The sequence below is a fragment of the Typha angustifolia genome, chromosome 14 (genome assembly GCF_048772165.1).
Source record: "Typha angustifolia cultivar Huaian chromosome 14, ASM4877216v1, whole genome shotgun sequence".
NCBI lineage: Eukaryota > Viridiplantae > Streptophyta > Magnoliopsida > Poales > Typhaceae > Typha > Typha angustifolia.
Window position 1 is genome coordinate 10,748,495 of NC_133252.1, and position 20,814 is coordinate 10,769,308.

General features: G+C 38.7%; 4 protein-coding genes across 5 annotated transcripts; 3 read left to right on the forward strand and 1 right to left on the reverse strand.

The window, feature by feature from the left end:
• Nucleotides 1-767: 767 nt before the first annotated feature.
• Nucleotides 768-4,025, reverse strand: LOC140775932 (asparagine--tRNA ligase, cytoplasmic 1-like). The gene is made up of 6 exons (XM_073119430.1): nucleotides 3,485-4,025; nucleotides 2,501-3,094; nucleotides 2,038-2,288; nucleotides 1,814-1,943; nucleotides 1,599-1,657; nucleotides 768-1,174 (listed from the first exon to the last, which is right to left on the reverse strand). The coding sequence occupies exons 1-6, from the start codon at nucleotides 4,004-4,006 to the stop codon at nucleotides 991-993; spliced, it is 1,740 nt and encodes a 579-aa protein (XP_072975531.1). The 5' UTR covers nucleotides 4,007-4,025; the 3' UTR covers nucleotides 768-990.
• Nucleotides 4,026-5,870: 1,845 nt separating this feature from the next.
• Nucleotides 5,871-11,626, forward strand: LOC140776730 (uncharacterized). Its single transcript, XM_073120551.1, has 5 exons — nucleotides 5,871-6,374; nucleotides 7,539-7,684; nucleotides 8,322-8,598; nucleotides 9,748-10,020; nucleotides 10,941-11,626. The coding sequence occupies exons 1-5, from the start codon at nucleotides 6,066-6,068 to the stop codon at nucleotides 11,418-11,420; spliced, it is 1,485 nt and encodes a 494-aa protein (XP_072976652.1). The 5' UTR covers nucleotides 5,871-6,065; the 3' UTR covers nucleotides 11,421-11,626.
• Nucleotides 11,627-12,649: 1,023 nt separating this feature from the next.
• LOC140776000 (protein RTF1 homolog) lies at nucleotides 12,650-15,991 on the forward strand. Of its 2 annotated transcripts, XM_073119528.1 has the most exons (3): nucleotides 12,880-13,355; nucleotides 13,451-13,509; nucleotides 13,590-15,991. In XM_073119528.1, the coding sequence occupies exon 3, from the start codon at nucleotides 13,612-13,614 to the stop codon at nucleotides 15,592-15,594; it is 1,983 nt and encodes a 660-aa protein (XP_072975629.1). In that variant the 5' UTR covers nucleotides 12,880-13,355; nucleotides 13,451-13,509; nucleotides 13,590-13,611; the 3' UTR covers nucleotides 15,595-15,991. The 2 variants fall into 2 exon arrangements, with proteins under 2 accessions (XP_072975628.1, XP_072975629.1); XM_073119527.1 differs by lacking the exons at nucleotides 12,880-13,355; nucleotides 13,451-13,509 and adding an exon at nucleotides 12,650-12,869.
• Nucleotides 15,992-17,756: 1,765 nt separating this feature from the next.
• On the forward strand, nucleotides 17,757-20,446 carry LOC140776700 (acyl carrier protein 1, chloroplastic-like). The gene is made up of 4 exons (XM_073120510.1): nucleotides 17,757-17,915; nucleotides 19,412-19,519; nucleotides 19,782-19,904; nucleotides 20,109-20,446. Exons 1-4 carry the CDS (start codon nucleotides 17,856-17,858, stop codon nucleotides 20,235-20,237), a joined length of 420 nt encoding a protein of 139 aa, XP_072976611.1. The 5' UTR covers nucleotides 17,757-17,855; the 3' UTR covers nucleotides 20,238-20,446.
• Nucleotides 20,447-20,814: the final 368 nt, after the last annotated feature.

Genomic DNA, 20,814 nt, shown 5'->3' on the forward strand with positions numbered 1-20,814 from the left:
GCTTGAAACTATTTAATGATCGGCTTAAACTCAAAACTGGCTCAAATTAAAATTATTTCAATTCAAACTTGGTCACAAATATAAGCTAAAAATTAATATCAATTCAAGCTTAATTAAAATCGAGCTTGATCAAGCTCGGCTCGATTACAGTCTTTTGACATTCATTTGATCTAACTGGATGCCAAAAGACTACATCTGAGTTTTATTAGTTTTTTAAGATTTGGTGCACCAAATCAAACAATAATTTTTGAACTATATATTATATCTACTAATGCAGCATCTAGAAAAGTTCTCAGACCAAACAGCTTGAAAGCTTAAAACACAATTGATGCTTTTACCTAAGAGCACTAACTCTGTTAGCATCTTTGTTTTGTATATAAACCATTTTCCTTCATCTTCTGGAGAATCTAAAAGTGGTATTTATTAAAGTTTTGTAGAATGTCTACTATGGTAGAAATAAATTTTAAAATAACTCTCTAATCTCGCTTAAAAGGAAGTAGAAATTCATTTAGTTAAGTTGTTTATAATCATTAATAAGAATGCTAACCAAATAAGGGTTTGTTTTGAGATCTACAAAAGTCAACTTTAGAGGGAAATAAATTTTGCTAAACCTGACCTCAATTCATCGAATTTCATTGTACTTACTAATATATATATATATATCCAAATCTACGAGAATCAATTTAAATCTTATAATTTAATGGGCAGACTATGACAATCAAGAACCCCAAATAGAATACCAAGATCAGCAGAGAAAAAAACTCTACTAGGAAAAGAAATTTTCTTCAAGTTCATAGTTTGACAATCCAGTTCAACACCTCGTACAAATAAGCTAGAAGTTTTTTAAATGTACAAAGAGCATATCATCTTTCACCAAGATGAATTTTTACTCCAAGTTTTTAGATATCATTGTCACAAATCTTTTGTGCTATCAATAATACAGTAAATAGCATCCATTCTATTGCCCATGGAAAACAAGATCAAAGATTTTCAGAGATCAGCTTTGCCTGGATATCTAGGGAATGGGATGACATCTCTGATGTTGTCGAGGCCAGTGGCGAAAAGAATCATTCGTTCGAAACCTAAACCAAATCCGCTGTGCTTAACAGTGCCATAGCGACGAAGATCCAGATACCATTCATATGGCTCTAGAGACAATCCTGCCTCAAGAATTCTGTAAAGATAAGGAGAAAAGATCAGCCAACACAACTATCCTATTGTCAGAATGAAGTATAGTTCAAAAAATAGCTCAGCTACCACTTCAAAGCATTAGGTTTTCACTCATTAGCTAAGGAAATTGTGACTTCCACGCTTTTGCTGATAGTTGTATGATTTAATTTATCTTTCAGATAACTAAGTTAACTATTTCATGTCCATTGTTCTTAGAAAGCAAAAGTGCTTATTTCATTTTCTTTTATATTGGTATTCCACATAACATGTTTGCATGTCCAAAAAATATATATATCCTATGAGAATATCAAATGTGAGATTTGATAAATAGAGAAACACGTAATTCAATCAGTTATACCACTGCAAATGCAGCATTCATGCTCCATTGAATAACATTTATCCCAGAGATGTAGTTAGAAATCATGTACCTCTCTTTAAGACAATCTAGCCTCTCTTCTCTTTGGCTTCCTCCAATCAGTTCACCAACCTACACAAGAGAAGTTTAAATTGTAGATTCATGTAAAGGTAATGTCACAGATTGGTAAGCAAGTACTCTGCCATGTTATTCAAAGAAGGCTGCGGCTAGAACATCCATAGCAAAGGGAAAAGGCCAATTATGATAAGCCAGGAGAAGAACCCATACCTTTGGCACAAGAACATCCATCGCAGCCACAGTCTTTTGGTCATCATTAAGCCTCATGTAAAATGCTTTTATTCCTTTGGGATAGTTATATACAATGACAGGCTTCTTAAATATCACCTCAGTTAAGTACCTTTATGATCGAAGAAAGCATCACCCAGTTGTACGAGAGCCAGCAGATGATTATGAGAAACCATGAACAATGTGAAAGTTAGCGATTTGCATACCTTTCATGCTCAGATGCTAAATCAATTCCCCATTCTACCTTGTTCTCAAATCTCTTGTCAGTGACATTCTCCAGAAGCTGAACAGCCTGTGTGTATGAAATGCGTTCAAATGGCATGGATGAAACAAGCTTCAGGCGGTCCAAGGCTGTCTTGTCATAATTGTTCACCATAAATTCCATATCTTCAAGACAATTGTCAAGTAACCATTGACAGAGGAACTTTACGTAGTTCTCTGCGCAGTTCATATCATCCTGCAATGAAACAAGATACATGTTAAATTTTAGTACATGAAAAGATGGCTGTCATGAACTTCTGCAATCCTCTAGTTCTCTACTTCAAAAAGACAAGATTTTATCTCGTTTCAGTATCCTTCAAGTATATAAAATGAGTAAGCATTACATGTAAAAGTTAAACAAGTAGCTGTTTGGGAGGTAATGAATCCACCACTATGAATGTTCAGTACCTCCAAATTAGCAAATGCCATCTCTGGTTCAACCATCCAAAACTCTGATAAATGTCGCGATGTATGCGAGTTTTCAGCCCGGAAAGTTGGTCCATAGGTATATACATTCCCTAGAGCACAAGCATAAGTCTCGACCTGAAGTTGGCCAGATACTGTTAGAAAAGCTTGACGTTTAAAAAAGTCAAAATCATAATTTATGGACCCATCATCCTTTTGAGGAATCCCAGGTTTCAACTTTAACCTCTCTTCCAATCTTGAAAGATGATCCTTGGCTTTTGTCAATTCAGATAAAGAGGCATTAATCTCATCCTCGCTAGCTTCCGACGATTTTAAATGTGAGACTGCATCTCCTTTTTCCTTCACAAGAAGCTTAGCGGTCTCTATGTCAGCCTCCGACGGCGGAGGCTTTTGCTTTAATTCTTTCTCCAGCTTCTCAGCAATGCTAAACAGTGTTGTAACTTGAAACATTTCACCAGCACCCTCACAATCACTAGTTGTGATTAGAGGTGTATGCACATAGCGAAATCCATTCTTCCTGAAAAATGTATGTGTTGCATAAGCCATCTCATCTCTGATCCGAGCAACTGCAGCTATCTGCAAAGATTAGAGATTGCATAAGCAAAGACATGGCAGCAAAGAGAAGAAACAGAGCCTTATTTATTCCAATTAGTAACATTGAGGATAACCTACGATCCGGTCCTACTGTTATTAATTCATGAAAGGAACAAGAAAACATGTTTTTAATTAATCAAAGAGAAAGTTAACATAGTAAGAAAGCTCTCCGCAGATTAAATTTGCCAGATTTTAATTAACAAAAGTCCCCCTAAAATTGAAGAAAGATATTGAGAACTCCCACAAACAACTTAATCTGTCATCATCATCATCATCATCATCTTCTTCTTCCCAAGTAAACAATCGTGGAAAACTTTCGCATCAAAATGTCTCCTTTAGAACAGATTAAACAAAAGGACGGGAATTCGATACCGTATTGGTGCGGGCCCGGAGGTGGACGACCTCGCGGAGGTTCTCAAGCGTGAGCCGAGCCTTGGGCAGCGGATACTTGGCATCAACGCCGCCCACCTCGAGCACCCGATCCACGCGGAGCTCGATGCGCTGCTTGGTCCCCTCGGGCGGCTTCTTGAGCTCTCCCTCGACGAGCACGCACGTGCCGGTGGGCACGAGGCACGCGAGGGGGGAGACGGTGGCGTCGACGATGACCTGGAGGTTCCCAAGGCAGGAACCGTCGTTGAGCTCGAGGAAGGCAAAGGAGCCCTTCCCTTGCTCTCTCCCCGTCTTCACCCATCCTCCGACCACCACTCTCCGTCCGGCGAGCTCCTCGCCGGCGCCGCCGAGGATCGAGCTGATGAGGGTGCGATGGAGTGACGGCTCGAGCGCCAAAGCCGCCATCTCCTTGGTAGGTGCGGAGGGGGCGGCGTCGTCGTTGCCGCCAGCCATGCAAATGGGAGTGGCTTTGGTCTTGGATTCGGTGCCGGCAGACGAGGTCATGCTGGGGCTTTTAAACGTGTCGCCCGCGTAGAAGTTTGATGGTGGGTTGAGAATCTTCCTGCTTCTTTGGACCGGATGCGATATCCTAGATGCGATATTCTGACGTTTCTTAGGAATCTTGGGACATATGGCGGGGCCCACGAGTTCATTTCGGGAATTGGATACGATTTGGCTCAGGGTAGAATAGACAATTTCACTCTTAATTTTACTTCTTTTTTTATTATTTTTTAATAAAAAAAATCTAACAAAAAGATAATGGAATATATATTCTAGAGTTTTTCGATAGTAAAGAAGGTCAATATGTTACTAAGAAAACGAGAAAGAGATCATGAGCTAATTATAGACCACAAATAAGCTTTGCGATAGAAAAAAATTACGAACTATTTAACTCCAATACAAGAAAGAAGATCTGTGAATGAACAACCACTTGGGTACAACCGTAGGATAGAATAATGACCTTTTAAGATCGAGGTCAAACTCAACTTTGGGCCAACCCGTAGTGGCCTACACGTGCCATTATTCTAATTGAAAACCAACTATAGTTGGTCTGCTTAATTGGAATCTTTCTTGCCTTTTGTAAGATATTTTTGTGTGTTTTGTTTTAATTTTCAAATAAAAAAATTAATTACTCAATCTGATTACAGAGCGCATCGCTAACGTCAACGACTAAAATATGTATTAGTGAGTCAAAATAGGTCAATGCCAAAACACATGTTTTTACTTGAGTTTACGGGCTAATTCTTAGCGGTAAAAATGAATTACAAATAGGAAAGCACAAAAAAGATAACAAAATTTTATGATCATCAATGATGGAGGCCACTGTTTAGGGAGCTTGGTGGACATCTTTCAGAATATTGATAAAGTGTAACGAGTCTATCTCTACTTGCATGTGGAAGATATAGGGTGTAAACAAGCCGAGTCTAAGCGAGCCAGCTCTGACTTACACTTAGTTCGAAATTAATTTTAAGCTTTAGAATTGGGTTTAGGCTTAGTTCAGCTCAACTTGAGTCAAGCCCGAGCCGAACCAGGACGAGCCGAACCAAGCCCAAGCCGAGCCAAAAAAGAAGGAGGAGGTGGTGGGGCATCATGACGGCGTGGTTGAAGAAGGAGGAGGAGGAAGAGGAGGAGGTGGGGCACCACGACGGCATGGTTGAAGAAGGAGGAGGAGGAGGAGAAGTTCGCATTGCGACAGAGGACAAGGTGGTGCCCTTTTATATCGAGCTTATCGAGCCAAACTTGAGCGAGTCAGCTTAAACTTAGGCTTGGCTCGATATTAATTTTGAGTCAGTTTTAGCAGCTCAGAATCGACTCAACTCTGACCAAGCCGAGCTAGACTCGAGCTTTAACTGAATCGAGCCCAAATTGCTTATCGAGCTTGACAGCCCTAGAGAGATATCATGATGAGGAATACACATGAAGCCTCTTTAAGGTCGATTACTTTTGCGATAAGTGTGGAGTTGTAGAGACCACAACTATTGTCGTTTATTATTGAGGAGCCTAGTGAAGAGGTTAAGATGAAGTATGTCTTAGTAGGACTTTTGTGTGTTTTATTATAAGTGTAAGAGGGTTGCTAAATATGAAAATATTATGGATGATGATTGTTATTAATATTCATGGTTACAAAATAAGATTAAGAAACGTAAGAGAATTAAATAAATATATTGGGGTCACATGACAGTGGTTTATATTTGCTATTTATAAGCTAATATCTTCTTCAACGAAAACTAACCAAAAGTGAGCCTTTGTTATGGTTTTCTTTTCTTCAAATTATTATAGTTTTTAAAGTATAAGTAAATCGCAGTCATATAGAAAGTGTTATACAAAGCTGCTCTTTTTATTAACTTAACTGCCAATTTACGAGAACTTCTCCTTTAGAACGATAAAATATTAAAATACCATCCCTCCGCCCTTAGCCTCCTCCGAGCCTTCTACCGCGGGCTCGCCTTCGAGAGGCCCCTCTTCCCTTTCATCCCAAGAACCACCCCCATTTCTCCTCGGTTCCTCCACCCCTTGGTATTCGATTCTCTGATTTTTGGCCATATTTTTTGCATCTAAAAGCATGGAGATGTCCAAGAACGCCAAGAGAAGGCTGGCCTTTGTGTTAATCGATGGGGTGGGCGACGTCTCTCTCCCAAGATTACACTACCAGACGCCTCTCCAAGCAGCGGCGACGCCCAATTTGGACGCGATCGCCTCAGCAGGAGTTAATGGGCTAATGGATCCCGTCGAAGCCGGATTGGCGTGCGGAAGCGATACAGCTCACCTCTCTTTGCTGGGATACGACCCGAGAGTCTACTACCGGGGACGAGGGGCGTTTGAGTCGATGGGCGCTGGATTGGCCATGTCCCCCGGAGACATTGCTTTCAAGGTGAGGAAAGGAGGAATCTTGTGCAGTTCTGCGATTTCTTGTTGCTCATTAGAGTTTGCCTAGGAGAACAAGATTTATTTTTTGGTGAATGTTTGAAGATTTTTAAGTGGGCGAGAAAGATAGAAGGAATTAGTGATCAAAGTTTCTCTTTTGAGAGTTTCGGATGTCCTTTTGAGGTTTTGGAGGATTGAATAGACTTTCGTAGGAGATCAGTCATTGGTTTTGAAATGGTAGAGCTATGTTTAGATGTATCAGTAGATACCAAATAAGTGCTTAAGGAAGATTATGTGTAACTTTATTACTTGACTGGTAAAAAGATATGTAAAATTTGGATTTTTTATAAAGTACATGCGCATGAGGATTTGTTCCCAAATTGAATGAATAGTTTTTGTTTCTGCATGCTACGGATGTAATTTTAGCATCTCTATGCTTTTTCTCATGCATCCAGCAATAATACCAATGCTGACACCGGTGCAGCTACTGCCACCACCAAGAATGTCAACAATAGTAAACTCTTCAGTGCCGACTGTTCTTATTTTAGGTAGACGTCTTGATAGCCAAGACAAAATAGGTCGGTCTCTTGCCGGCATGCAGTCCAGCTATACATAAAAAATCAACCTAGTGTGACTGTGTGAGACTGTGAGCGTTTCAGATTTGTATAATTAGAAGATGTATGGGTTCCATAGAAAGTATCAGAATAACAGATCTGCTTTAAGGTCACAAGGGGACTACATTATTTTTGCTGCTTGATGATAGGTTGAAGTTCTGAAGTCCGATGAAGTGATAATGTTCCTGTATGTTAAAGTTAATTAAAGAAATATGTGCATGATATGTACATTTCACTAATTCCAAGCTGCGGAACCTGTCAACCATAAGATCACAACTCAGTTCTTTGGAGCTAATTTGGCCTCTTCTGTTTATGACACAATGAGAACTAATTTGCACATTAATGGAAAAGCAGAAGGATGAGCAAGAGCTAGCAACATAGATTTTCTGGACTGAAGATGTTATTCCACTATTGACGTGCTATTATGCTACTCATTCTTTTGGGTTTCTCCGTGACAAAATTATATGCATTAAATTTATGCTATTATTTGACTGGCCTATTGAGTTGAACAATTATGAGCTCTTTCACTTGATAACTTACTTTATTACACATTTCAGTCAAACTTTGCTACCTTGGATGAGAACACTGGAATTGTTGTCAGTAGAAGGGCTGATCGGCATTTTGAGGAAGAAGGTCCAATTCTCTGCGCAGCTTTGGATGGAATGAAGCTTCCCTCATTTCCTGAATATGAAGTGAGAGTCAGGTGAACTTCTTTCCTAGATGGAAACGAACCTTAAAAGAAGCCACATGGTATCCAATTAGACAATTGTTTTGGCATCGTTTTTACTATATGATAAAAAATGTTCTTAGTATAACGATATCATTATGTCCAATGCACCAGTTAGTGGGATAAGATTGGTATGGCATTTCTGTACAGACTACAGACAACTGAAAGTTACGAAACATTAGTAAGTGAAGTTCAGGTTTACTTTCATGATGGTCACTGTAATTAATTGATCGAGAATGGTGTCCTTACATATCTCTTCAATTCCAGACATGTAATTCTTATTTCATCGTTGAGTGAGATATTTAGGGACGGTAAGCAGTCAAATAGATGCATATGTAACCATTCTGATTTCAAAATTTTCTTTCTTATCTCCTGTAGAGTTCTCTTGACCTATTAATCATTTAGGTTACACAGCTAGACAAAAATAATCCGGCAAACTATATTAGTTATACAATCAATTTAATTATTTAGAATTATCAGAGTTCCTCTTTCTAGTAGATTACATATTTCATAATCTGACCTTTCATGAGAGGTGAAGTTTTCCTGGAACAATGTTAGATGTTTAATTTTGATGTTCAAATAGAAGGCTGATAATAATATTGTGTTTTCTTAGGTATGCCACTGAGCACAGATGTGGAGTGGTTGTCAAAGGGCCGAAACTTAGTGGAAATATTTCTGGAACTGACCCATTAAAGGACAACCGCCTACTTCTTAAAGCAGAGGCTTTAGATGATTCTGAAGAAGCAAAAAACACAGCTGCAGTGGTCAATGAACTTTCTAAAGAAATATCGCGAATTCTGGTTTCTCACCCCTTAAATGGAAAGCGTGCAGCAGAAGGGAAAAATATTGCAAATGTTGTCCTCTTGCGAGGTTGTGGTATCCGGATCGAGGTTGGTTTGTTGAAGCTAACTACTCTCTCTCTCTCTCTCTCTCTCTCTCTCTCTCTCTCCTTCCTTTTATTCTCCGCAGATAGCATGTAGTGAGGAGAATTGATTGGTATGGCTGATGGGTTTAAATTTTGTTGTTCTTTCATTCTTTGCACTTCGGAATGTGAACATGATCTACACATGTTTACAGGCCCTATTGAGCTTACTAACTTGCAATCAGGCAAGTAGGTCATATGGGAGGCTGCTCCATCCTTGTCATGTATTAATCTCTCTTTAAGTTAGCCATTTTCCAGTTGAACTAATCCACCTATTTATAATAAGCTGAGTAGTTCCTGAGCTGAACTGCTTTTATGTTTATCAGGCTTAAGTTGGTTATGTTAGTGGCTATTTAGTAGGAAAAATTACAGTGGTATAAGTTACTAAGATCTCTAATATAGTAATATGTCCTTGTGTTTCCTCATATGCATAGAGGATTGCTATGCCCCATACTGCAGCATATGCTGCTCAGCACAGATTGGCATTCTGCCGGCATGCAACTATGCAAGTGGAAACATCTGTGCACTACATTTACGTCCTAAATTATGCATTTTAACTGACTTCAGATAGGTTCGGATGAATTACTGTTTAAGCCAGTCTTGGACTTCAATGTAGTGTATATCAGGCTAACCCAAGAACTTGCAGTTGGGTGAAATGAATGAAATCCTGACTTTAGAAAAGGAGCTTTTTCAGAATCAGTTGAGCTGTTTAATAATGGGTAACTTGAAAGAAAGTGAAGGCCAAAGGAAGGAAATCTAGGTATGTAAGCTAGAGCCAACAGTTTGGTGAAATGAAAGCAACCATGACTTTAGAATAGGAGCTTCTCAGAGTTAGTTGAGCTGTTTAATACTGGAGAAATTGCAAGAAAGTGAAGGTCAAAGGAAGGAAATCTAGTCATGTATATACTCTTGAGTCTAGGCATTTCCTTCATCATGTGAACACACCAACCTGGTCCTGAAATCTCAGTTCATTTTGATACTTCGCAAAGGTTTTGGACTTGGAAGTGGGCCGTGTTCTTTGTCATTATTAATTATACAACAAGTGAACATTCGTATTTCTTGATCTAGGAAGTTTCATCAATGATGCATTTTAAGAAAATATTGTGCCGTATACCAGGTTCCTCCATTTGAGAAAAAGCATGGACTGTCCCCATGCATGGTAGCTCCCACAAAGATTATTGCTGGATTGGGCCTATCACTGGGTATTGACATCCTTGAAGCTCCTGGAGCAACTGGAGATTACCGAACTCTGCTAACTTCCAAAGCTACAGCAATAGCAAGAGCACTTTCTGCTCCATTAGAGCCATCTCCAAGTATATTTGTACCAGGAGAGGATCAACATAAGCCAGGAAGAGAGGATGGCTATGACTTTGGGTTCCTCCACATAAAGGTGAGAGATCTTTCCTTTTTCTAATTTTTATGGCGTGAAGTAAATCAGATTGTTCTTCCTTCTCCATAACCTTCAGCACTTTTTTCTATTTTTCTTCTACTTTGAGAACATACGGTTTCTATTATGTACTCTATAACCTTAAGGTAAAGTTACCTCACTGTATCAGAGGGTTTTCTCTATCTTGTAGTTTCTGTGTAATATGTCAAATTATCATCAAATTGAATGGTTTGAAACTTTAACCTATAAAATTCCTGAAAGTTATGCTATTCAAGTTGCAGAGTGAAACTGCTGAATGCATATATAACTGAACGTAGAAGTCAATTGGCTGCAGGGTGAAGCAACTTGCTTTATTTTCTTTCTTTCATATTTTCCTTAGAAGTTAATTAGTTGGTTATTGTTGCTTCTAATTGAAAATGCTTAACTAACAGAACTAATAAAAAAGTGGAATTCAATGTTTGTCCAAGCTGAAACTCAAAGCTAAGATTTACTATTTTGAAGATTTTGAATCTTCTGTAAAAGGATGAACCTAATAAAGAAATTAGAAGTTATGACTGGATAGAGGATGATCTGTAGAGAAAGAATGACTAGGGAATTGTATCACATAGTTATGGTTGAAAATGCTGTCATGTGAGGAACTGTAATTTAATGCATGAAAGAGAGCAGCAGTCAAGAAGTGAACAAATATAGGAGATACAGTATGGATTCTTTCTGTTTATGTTGTGCAAGTGTTGATGAAAGATTCTATTTTGTAACTTTACGATCCTTATGTTGTCTTGAATTAGATAGTACTCATGCAGCTTCTTCTTGTTAGCTTTTAGCTTATTTGGAGCTGCATGTATTGACCAATTTTAGTTTCTACTTGATTGCTAGATAAAAATGGTATCTCCAACAATTTCTTTATTATTGTTGGTGTGATACAGGCAATAGATGATGCCGGTCATGACAAGGCTAGTATACTGAAAGTCCGAGCGCTGGAAGCTGTTGACCAAGCTATTGGTCAGCTGATAAGACTCCTCTGGCAGGCAGAAAAATGTGGAAATTACCAATATTATCTCTGTGTCACTGGAGATCATTCTACTCCTGTGGAGTATGGTGATCATAGCTTCGAGCCTGTTCCATTCACGTTATGCCAGCTAAAGGATTTTGTGAGTGCAGTTGGGGAGGATAATGTGATTCAAACTTCCTTAGATGCTTTTCCACTTCCCTCCGTAAAGGCTGGTGATGATTTATCCGACAAAGTAGAATTATCTGGTATGAAAGAGGATCGGCATAAAGCCTTTGCTGGTGATTCAGTCTATGAATTTAGTGAGATTGCAGCTGCTAGGGGTTGCCTTGGAAGGTTTCCTGGAAGTGAGATGATGGGTGTCATAAAGAAGTGCCTTAAGCTGAAGAATGAGTAATCCTTTGATAGATGCAACTGTGCTAGCACTTGAACCAGATGTTTCTGTATCTTGGTTTCATGTCCTACAGATGGAAAATTAGGCCAATTATTAACCAGGTGGCCGAAAATTTAGCATATACATAATAAATATTTTACTGTTTATCATGTTTGAAACTTTGGCTAATTTCTCAATAATTCTATGCTTCCATGAATGGTTTTCTTTTACCTGCAATTGTGTATGACTTAGATAGGCTGAGGCTTATTATTGGCATCTTTCTCTGTTGATATTTTTTTGAGGGAATATTCCTCTTTTGATATTGTTTTTATCTTATTTCTTTTGGATAACAGAAGTTCCTATTCTTCTTATGTAGATATTTTTCTTAGTTTAAAAGTTTTAAATAAATAATAAAAGATTTTGGACTATGGGAGAAACTTTTTCTCTCTTTTTCCTCCTAGAAGTATTAATAGGGAATTCTCTTAGAATATTATGTGAGTTAAATCTCTATATCTAGCCCAAAAAAAAAGAAGCTAAATCTATTAGCAAATAATTATTGTAATATTTCCGATCAAACTCTCCTGCTGTACAGCATACATATATTTATATAAAAGAAATATGCAATCAAATATATTTCTGGATTCAATAAGCCCAAAAAAGTGAATATTAAAAAAGCCGATTCCCAATCTTAAATAGAATGTAAAGACATAGAAATCTATATATAAACTTAGTACCCATTTACATATCTTATTTTGGTCTAGATGAGCTTGGATGATTGAGCTGCTCCCATGATCCTAAGTTCATAACAATATTCCATTTCCTAATTCACTCAATTTATGTTAAAAATCTATTTTCTAACTTTTTATATATTACATATTATCATTAATTATAATAAATATTTTTAATTTTTATCGAACACTAATAAATTATGATTACTTACTAGAAGTAAATTAACTGAAACTTTCATCACCTATCAAACATACTTTTAAATCGAGAGAATTAGGTATTTAACTAGTCCGACAGTTTAATGGGTCATCAAACATTGTTGTTAGCCGTTAAAAATTTATTATCCCATAGATTTGGATTAAGACTAATTTTTGTATTACTTACAAAATCTACTAAATGGAGTTGGTTTGATATATATTTTCTCCATTAAATATAAATATATATATATATATATATATATATATATATATATATATATATATATATATAAAGAGAAATATATGTATTTATTATACTATTGTGCTTGCTACTCCGTTAAGCCGTCTCTTCCCTTTCGGCTTTGCTTTCTCAATTCGTTCGCACCCAAATCCCCCCCAAACACCAAACCCTCGCTCTTCGTCCTCATCCTTCATCGTCACTTCCCGTCGATCTCATCGGCGACCTCCAGATCCGGCGGGGACGGCGGTGCTACTCGCGTCTTTCCTCATCTAGGGGGTAGCCCTTCTGTGCTTGATACTTAGATCGACAGTAAGTCTCATCTCGTCTCCCTTTCTCTTCCTTCTCTTGTTCTGCTTTACTGATGTCTTCTACTTCTCATCGTTCCCACTTCTCTCTTTTTTCCTTCTCCCTCTTTTTTGTCACGATAATCCTCCCCCCTACATCGTTTCCTTGACCCTGATCCTTGACGTAACCCTAGACACATCTGTGAGCTGACGGAATTGATACATCTCTGGTCTGGATTACGAGAGATAGGTAGATGCCATGGATTGGTCCTGTTAGTATTCGCTTGGTTGTGTAGAGGTGGTGGGCAAAGGAACCAGCTTTTGCACGTTTTCTATCTTGGGCGCTCGATGTAACGCGTTTTTGTTTCTCAGGGGTGGATTTCTATGTCAAAATAGCAAATTTTATACTTCGTCAATTTTTCTTTGGGGCTCGATTACTCCTGTTTTCCGCGTCGTCATGGTTTTGCTGAGAAGATCTAGGTCAAGGGTTTTGGGAAAGGGAGTAATAAAGGTTTTGCACAACCTAGCAATGCAAATTTTCTATTCTACTTTAAGATTTCCCGACTCATCAAGCCTCATTGACGTTGTATTTTTGGGGTTTTACAGGAGCTAAGAGAGTAGTTTGTTGGTTTTAATGGTTCTAGCCCTCTTCTCCATTAACGCCAGTTAAATTTCGTTTCTTCTGCTTCATTAAGGTCATGATAAAGATTGGCATGTATACTCAATTGTTATCATGCATGTGCAGGTCCGCTAGGAGATCTTTGATCATGGCAGACCTGGAGAACTTGCTGTTGCAGGCTGCTGGGAGAACTGGGTCATCTGGGAGAAAGAACCAATCTCGTTCACATTCAAGATGGCAACAGCAGGGGTCATACTCTGATGGGAGTGATTCTAAGGACGATGACTCAGACAACCCAAGGTACACAAAGAGAAAGCCGTCAGGATCACAAGTTCCTCTGAAGAAGAGGCTTGACCAACCTGAGAAGGACAAGAGGAGTGGCTGGGGAGGTGGAGATGATGATAATGATGACAGGCATAGTGGTGATGACTCCGACAGTGCCCCTTCTATTGGGAGCGATCTTTACAAAGATGAAGATGATAAGGAACAGCTTGAGAAGATGTCTGAGCTTGATAGAGAAATGATATTAGCAGAACGGAGCACTAGAATTGATGATTACAAATTGAAGAAAATGGCAAGAGCATCCTCATCTAAGATGGAAAAGGGGCGAAAGGAGAGTCCTCCCCCTCTTCCACAACGCGGTCGCTCATCAGCTCGGATTGATAGGACTGCTACCAAAAGTGCCTTGAATGAGCTGCGAGCCAAGAGGATGAGACAACAAGATCCAGAGGGCTACCGTAGTAGCTTGACGGCTTTAACAGTAGAGGGAATTAGTGGTGGTGTTAGTACTCGAGGCACTTCTCCAAGCAAACGCAGAGCTGGGAGTCCTCCTAGTGATCTAAGCAATGAAGAAAGTGGAGGAAGAATGGACAGTGATGATGAAAGGTTCCCTGGAGACAACAAGATGGATGATGATCTATTAGAGGATTTGTCACCTTCTAGACTAGATCCTCTGAAGTTTGAAGATGTCAGAGATATAACAATTCGGAGGTCAAAGCTTGTGAAGTGGTTCATGGAGCCTTTCTTTGAAGATCTCATAGTTGGGTGCTTTGTGCGACTTGGAATTGGAAAGACAAGGTCTGGAGTTCCAAAATATAGGCTATGCATGGTTAAAAATGTTGATGCAACTGACCCAGATCGACAGTACAAGCTGGAGCATTATACGACATATAAGTGGTTAAATGTTTTTTGGGACAATGAGGCCTCAGCAGCTAGGTGGCAGATGGCTATGGTCTCTGATTCTCCACCACAAATTGAGGAGTTTAAGGAATGGTTGTTAGAGGTGGAGAAGGGTGGGCGGATGCCTACTCGTCAGGAAGTGGTTGAGAAGAAGGAAGCCATACAAAATATTAACACCTTTGTATACTCAGCTGCGACTGTTAAGCAGATGTTGCAAGAGAAGAAGTCAGCCTCGCTACGCCCAGTAAATGTTGCAGCTGAGAAGGATCGACTAAGGAAGGAGATGGAAGTGGCACAAAGTAGGAGGGATGAAGCAGAAGTGGAGAAGATCCGGGCAAGGCTGAAGGAGTTAGAAGATATGTCAAGGCGACCAAAGCAAAAGAATGACAAGGCTGTGAAATTGGCAGAGATGAACAGGAGAAACCGAGCTGAAAACTTTAAAAATGCTTCTGAGATGAAACCTGTTAATACGAGTTTAAAGGCCGGAGAGGCAGGTTATGATCCTTTCTCGAGGAGGTGGACAAGATCAAGAAATTATTATGTGTCAAAGCCAGGAGGAGATGGCAATTCAGCAGCTGCAAATGGGGATACTGCAGTTGCTATGGTGGCTAATGAAGATGCTAAGGGAGTTGTATCAATGATTGCTGTGGCAGCTGGTGAGGCAGCCACTGCTGCAGCTCTACAAGCAGCTGCTGGTGCAGGGAAGTTGGTTGACACAAATGCACCAGTGGATCAGGGGACAGAATCAAACTTGCTGCACAATTTTGACTTGCCTATATCATTGGCTGCTTTGCAGAAATTTGGGGGTCCTCAGGGCGTGCACTTGGGTTTCATGGCTAGGAAGCAGAAGATAGAAGCAACAATTGGTTTCAAGGTTCCCGACAATGATGGGAGGAGGCATGCCTTGACATTGACAGTCAGTGACTACAAGCGACGGCGGGGTCTGCTTTGAAATGTTGCTTCATGCATGTGGTCATCCATTTCATCTAGGTTGTACGCTGTTTCTCCCATATTGGGCAAGAAGATGATACTCATCTCCACTCATTTGTGATGCACTGTTAAATGTTGGAGACTTACAGTTATGATCTTTTCCTCATAAATGACAAGTATTGCGTACTGGTTCACGGCATAGGGGATGTGAGGTCGTCATGTTGAGATTGGCAGTAAGTCTCATGTTTATCTGCTGATTGTGTTCAACCAATTTTCATGGACGGCATTTCTTCTAGTAAATCAATTGGTTGGTTCCCCTGATTTGTTAAAAATAACTTGTTACACTATGTAAACTTTGTCAGACATCTTATCTTGTGTTTGAGAAATCCAAGCTGGACCATAGTCATTTTAACCCCCAATTATGTTTCTTTTCATTGTTATGGAATGAGGCTGGTCTGCCAAAGATCTTCATACATAAATGAATGGTGTCAAATTGTTGTATGTAATCACCTATCATGATGTTCATTATATTTTATAATTTTTCAATTTGGCAGTCATTCCTGAGTAGCATTTTTATTAAATGAAGTATGGAACCTCAGGAAAAGCAAGACATTGGGTAAATTACATCTTCTGGTAGCGTATGTGTCTACAAACTGTGTGAATTTTGTATTGCGTTATTGTGCGATACTCATCTGTAAGTCTTCCAGGATTTGATCTGAATTTTCTCTTTCACATCCAGTGGATTCCAACCAATTAATAGTTGAACCTCTATCAAATATTGACTTAAGTCTTGTTAAAATAATACATGCTTTCCATATCAAATCTGCACAAATAGCATGTTTATGTGTATTTGCATGCACCTGAAATTATCTGTTATCCCACATCAAATCTGCACATTTAGCATGTTTTTTTTGGTGTATTTGCATGTACTTGAGACTCTTTGGTCCATGTTCAAAGCAGAGCCAAATTTAACCAGCTGACAGAGACTCTTTGGTCCATGTTTCTCTGTGTATTTGCATGTACTCCAGATTAAAGGTCTTATTTGGTTTGAGATTAAGTCCTGAATTAGATTGATTAGTTTTATTTTTTAGTCTTAATTTAAAAATAAATAAATTTGGTTAAATAAAAAAAACATTTAGCTATTCAGATAACTCCCTTTAAAACTCAAAATAAACAGGGGGGCTTTATTCTCTCTCTCTCCCCTCATGGATGACAAACATTGGTGTTCTCTGTTATTGAAAATGTTAATGAGCTTTGTAATAAGTAGCAGACATAGTATTCAAACTACACACACTCCTTGCTCATAACTATATCTACCTTCTTAGCTACTATATCTGCTGAACTAGCTGCATCCTTAATTACACTGTATACTTAACTCTCAGCAACCACCAACATCATTCCCACAACTTTAGGCACCGTCATCTCCACAACAAGCTTGTGTATGCAAGGACAGCAGGAAAAAAATATATATTGAATTGCTTCCATGTTAGAATGTGAATGACACTTGGGATTTGGCTTGGGTGGGAAAGAGGAGAGAAGTTGAGAGAAATTGAAAGTTCCATATAGTTTGAGAGGAAGAAGAAAGCTATTAGAAGAGGAAAATACTGGGTTTATTCAGTGCATAAGCCTCTCTTATTTACAAATTAATTATTTTTATTTATAAATAACATTCAAATACTATTTTTTTCTTCTGAAAATATGTATAAATATAATCAATATGAATAAATTAAAATAATACATATATTCCAATTTCAAAATTATTACACGTCTTTCATTACTAAAATATGCATAAACCCACTTGTTGGCGTTCTAAGACGTATGTACTAATGAGTAATGAGTCCATAGTTTAGCTTATTTTGAATTCCTCCCAACCACCCATTAAAGAGTAGCCGTTCAATCGGACGGCCCACGATCGCGTGCGCTTATAAAATCCCTATGCGGACGGCTTCGTCAACGGCAGATGCACCGGCACGGGCCGCACCACCCTAACTTTCATAACCAACCGGGCAGCGAAACAACGTCGTCCTTCTGAAATGACTAAAATGCCCATGCCCGCATTGTACGCTCCGCAACAAGTACGAGAGCATTTCGGTCATTTGGCGCACCTAAGGGCCTTTCTCTCTCCTAAGGTTTCGATACTATCGAAGCCCCCCAAAGAACACTGCCTATAAATAATGGCCTCCATTCTCCTCTTTCTCTACCCCCACGCTCTTCGTGCTCGCCGCCTTACGAGATCTCCCTCTCTCTCGCTCTCTCCTTTTCTTCTCCCCTCGATCTCGATCCATGGCTTCGATCACCGGATCGGCTATCTCGATCTCGGCTCCGGCGAGGAAACCGGTCCAGGTATCTCGTTCTTGATCTCCTCTGTTTCTAGGGGGTTTTGGAAAGAATTTTGGGCGATTGGTTGGTAGAAATGACCAGAAGTTTGGTTTGAATTTTAGTTTTGTTGTTTCTGTTTTTCGATGTCACGGAAGCTTTGAATGGATTGGATCGCGCTTAAGGATCTCTCTGTTAGGTGTTTTATTTGCGATTGTGGTGATCTGGAGTACTTTAGTCGTAGATCAGGCCGTTTTGAGCTAGAAGCTTGATGGATTCAGTCTGATCTACTGTTTCTGGCAATTTGTTTGATCCATACTTTGGTTTTACGTCAGTAAGTTTGTTTTGTGAGATCCAGTTTGGTCCTATTGTTCTTTGATAACAGATTAAATGATTTTTGTAGCAATGATGACAAGAGAGTCAAATTTAAAAAAAGCATTTTAAAAATCTATGAATTTTTCTCCCTGTACATCAAAAGTAGTTCTAATTAAAGATCTTTGTATCACCTTATGATAAGATTCAATGATTCTAATCCCTTTAGCATAAAATATGGACGTCAGGTGTATCATGGTGATTCCTCGAAATCAAGCTACTTTTAACCGTCGTTTTTCTTTCCATTCTAGTATTCTTTTCGAGGACCTTGAGCATGATTAATCTTCTCTTCATGTTTCTCTTTTTCTAGAACATCATTCTAGTGTCATCTTGTTATAATGCTGCCTTTGTTACCTAAATGGAAACATTGTAAAGGATGCTAAATGTAAAAGAGGAGGATGATCAGCATTTAATTTTTAAATTAAAAAATAGAGTTTTAAACATTATTTTATATCAACACATGGAATCATTTCCATACCAAATTGGTACATCCCTGATCAATGTCAATAAGTTTGTAGTCCCACAACAATGCGGAATTATATAAGTTATTTCGTTGCAGAGTCGTCATATAGTTATCTGCACACCCTAACTACTGATGTACTGAGCAAAATGATGCCAAATATACAAGGTCTTGATGATGGTAGGACTATGACTGCTGTATATTTGGGTTAGTTTGTTTGTTGGAACCGAGGTCATTGGCGACTAGCACATTCTCTGTAATTTTGATGATAGGTCATCTGTGATTGGTGAAGTTATTTTTACTTATGCTGGTAAATAGTTCCTGCAATGCCATCAGTGTTCTTGATGGTAATGCTATATGAGATTCATCCAGTTTGTCGAGTAAGGTGAAATATGCTGTTTCAACATACAGTGTCAAGAATATGGTGTTGCGCATTTGTAGCACATTGGAATAGTTATTGCATCTACTGTTTAGTTTTTCAGACATGTGGAATAATGAAATATCTAATTTTTGGTACATATCTGAGGGAAGGCCTATTTCATTTGTTGTATAACTGTTTAAAGCTCCATTTTGCCAGTGGGCCTCTGTAAACATGATAATTTGTAGATGATTCGTCTAACACTCATTTCTTTTCCTGTTGATGAATGGAATGTCAATTGTTCTCAACAATGTACTTCTTGATGATTTACAGGCAATTAATGGAATTACAAGCCTTAGATCTGTCTCTTTCTCCAGCCAGGGGAAATCTTTTCCATCTATCCGTTCGGCTCCATCACGGTTCCGGATTTATTGTTCTGCTGTATGTATATCTATTCTGTATCTGATGTGCTTTTACTTTTTGTACTATTGCACTATCTTGGCTAACTTATATGCAAAGCGACAGCAGGTGGTCTATGTAGTCTCTACCAGAGCCGTCTTTTAGAGCTCTCTATTGTTAGTCCACACTAGTGATATCTGATTTAAGCATCTGATGAATGAGTCCCGTCATTGTTTATGATCGAGCTTCATATTATTGCTTGTGATAATTTATTAGTGACAGTTTAGGCTCTATACCTGAGCAGGCCAATCAAGAGACTGTGGACAAGGTATGCGCAATAGTGAAGAAGCAGTTAGCACTCCCTGAAGGAACTGCCGTCACTGGAAATTCAAAGTTTTCTGAACTTGGGGCAGATTCGCTTGATACGGTAAATCTTGAAAACGCACTCTACTGCTACTTACATTTTTCTAAATCTGCAAGAGCATTCAAATAAGAGTTCCCACAAATAGATCAACCCTCAAATATTTAGTGATGTTCAAATTTACTAGTGATGACAACATACGCCTCATATTGAAATGCACAATTATGTCCCTCCGAAGTGAAAACTGAACTTTTGAGATTTGTTGTGCAGGTTGAGATTGTCATGGGTCTTGAAGAGGCATTTGAGATCACTGTGGACGAAGGGAGTGCCCAAGACATTGCAACTGTGCAGGATGCGGCGGATCTTATTGAGAAGCTCGTGGGCGATAAATCTGCTTAGGTTGAATAAGAATGCTTTATCCAAGTTAGAAGGCTCATGCCTTTAGATGATCTAATTTTTGCAGTTTGAGTTCAGCGTGTTTCTACATATTAATGCTAGAAAAACTTGTGGTATTATTTAGAATCTTGTTTCAATCTACTCCGCAATATTTGGAAAAGTTTCTACTCTAAATTATTTCAAGTTCAAATATATCAGATCACCTAATTTCAGCATTGGCTTCTTTAGCTATAAAACTCAGTTGGCACGGGTAAGTGATATTGCCTTTGTTTATAGATAGTGCTTCAATATAATTTTCCCAATAGGATGCTCTTTGTTTGTTGTTGACGTGAGCTCATAGAATAGTTATCTTCATAAGCGTTTCGTTACAATGTCTATTAAATATCCACTCGTCCACCGTTAGGCCAAAGGTATCAGAATAAAGAGTTAAACTGTAAATGTCGACTTGATCAGGAATGATTTGCAAATTAATAACAACTCACCTTGAAACAAGATCGATTTGTTGTAATCATATGTTAAACATGCATTGCTTAAATATAAGTATATGCGTTACATAAATTATGTATATTCCCGAGCCAGT

Coding starts and splice junctions, on each gene's coding strand:
- LOC140776000 (XM_073119527.1), top strand. CDS start 13,612: ATGGCAGACCTGGAGAACTTGCTGTTGCAGGCTGCTGGGAGAACTGGG.
- LOC140776700 (XM_073120510.1), top strand. CDS start 17,856: ATGGCTTCGATCACCGGATCGGCTATCTCGATCTCGGCTCCGGCGAGG. Junction 19,520..19,781: donor TCCGGATTTATTGTTCTGCT/GTATGTATATCT, acceptor ATACCTGAGCAG/GCCAATCAAGAGACTGTGGA. Junction 19,905..20,108: donor GGGCAGATTCGCTTGATACG/GTAAATCTTGAA, acceptor TTTGTTGTGCAG/GTTGAGATTGTCATGGGTCT.
- LOC140775932 (XM_073119430.1), bottom strand. CDS start 4,006: ATGACCTCGTCTGCCGGCACCGAATCCAAGACCAAAGCCACTCCCATT. Junction 3,095..3,484: donor TCCGGGCCCGCACCAATACG/GTATCGAATTCC, acceptor TAATCTTTGCAG/ATAGCTGCAGTTGCTCGGAT. Junction 1,175..1,598: donor CTAGATTGTCTTAAAGAGAG/GTACATGATTTC, acceptor TTATCTTTACAG/AATTCTTGAGGCAGGATTGT.
- LOC140776730 (XM_073120551.1), top strand. CDS start 6,066: ATGGAGATGTCCAAGAACGCCAAGAGAAGGCTGGCCTTTGTGTTAATC. Junction 7,685..8,321: donor GAATATGAAGTGAGAGTCAG/GTGAACTTCTTT, acceptor GTGTTTTCTTAG/GTATGCCACTGAGCACAGAT. Junction 10,021..10,940: donor TTGGGTTCCTCCACATAAAG/GTGAGAGATCTT, acceptor GGTGTGATACAG/GCAATAGATGATGCCGGTCA.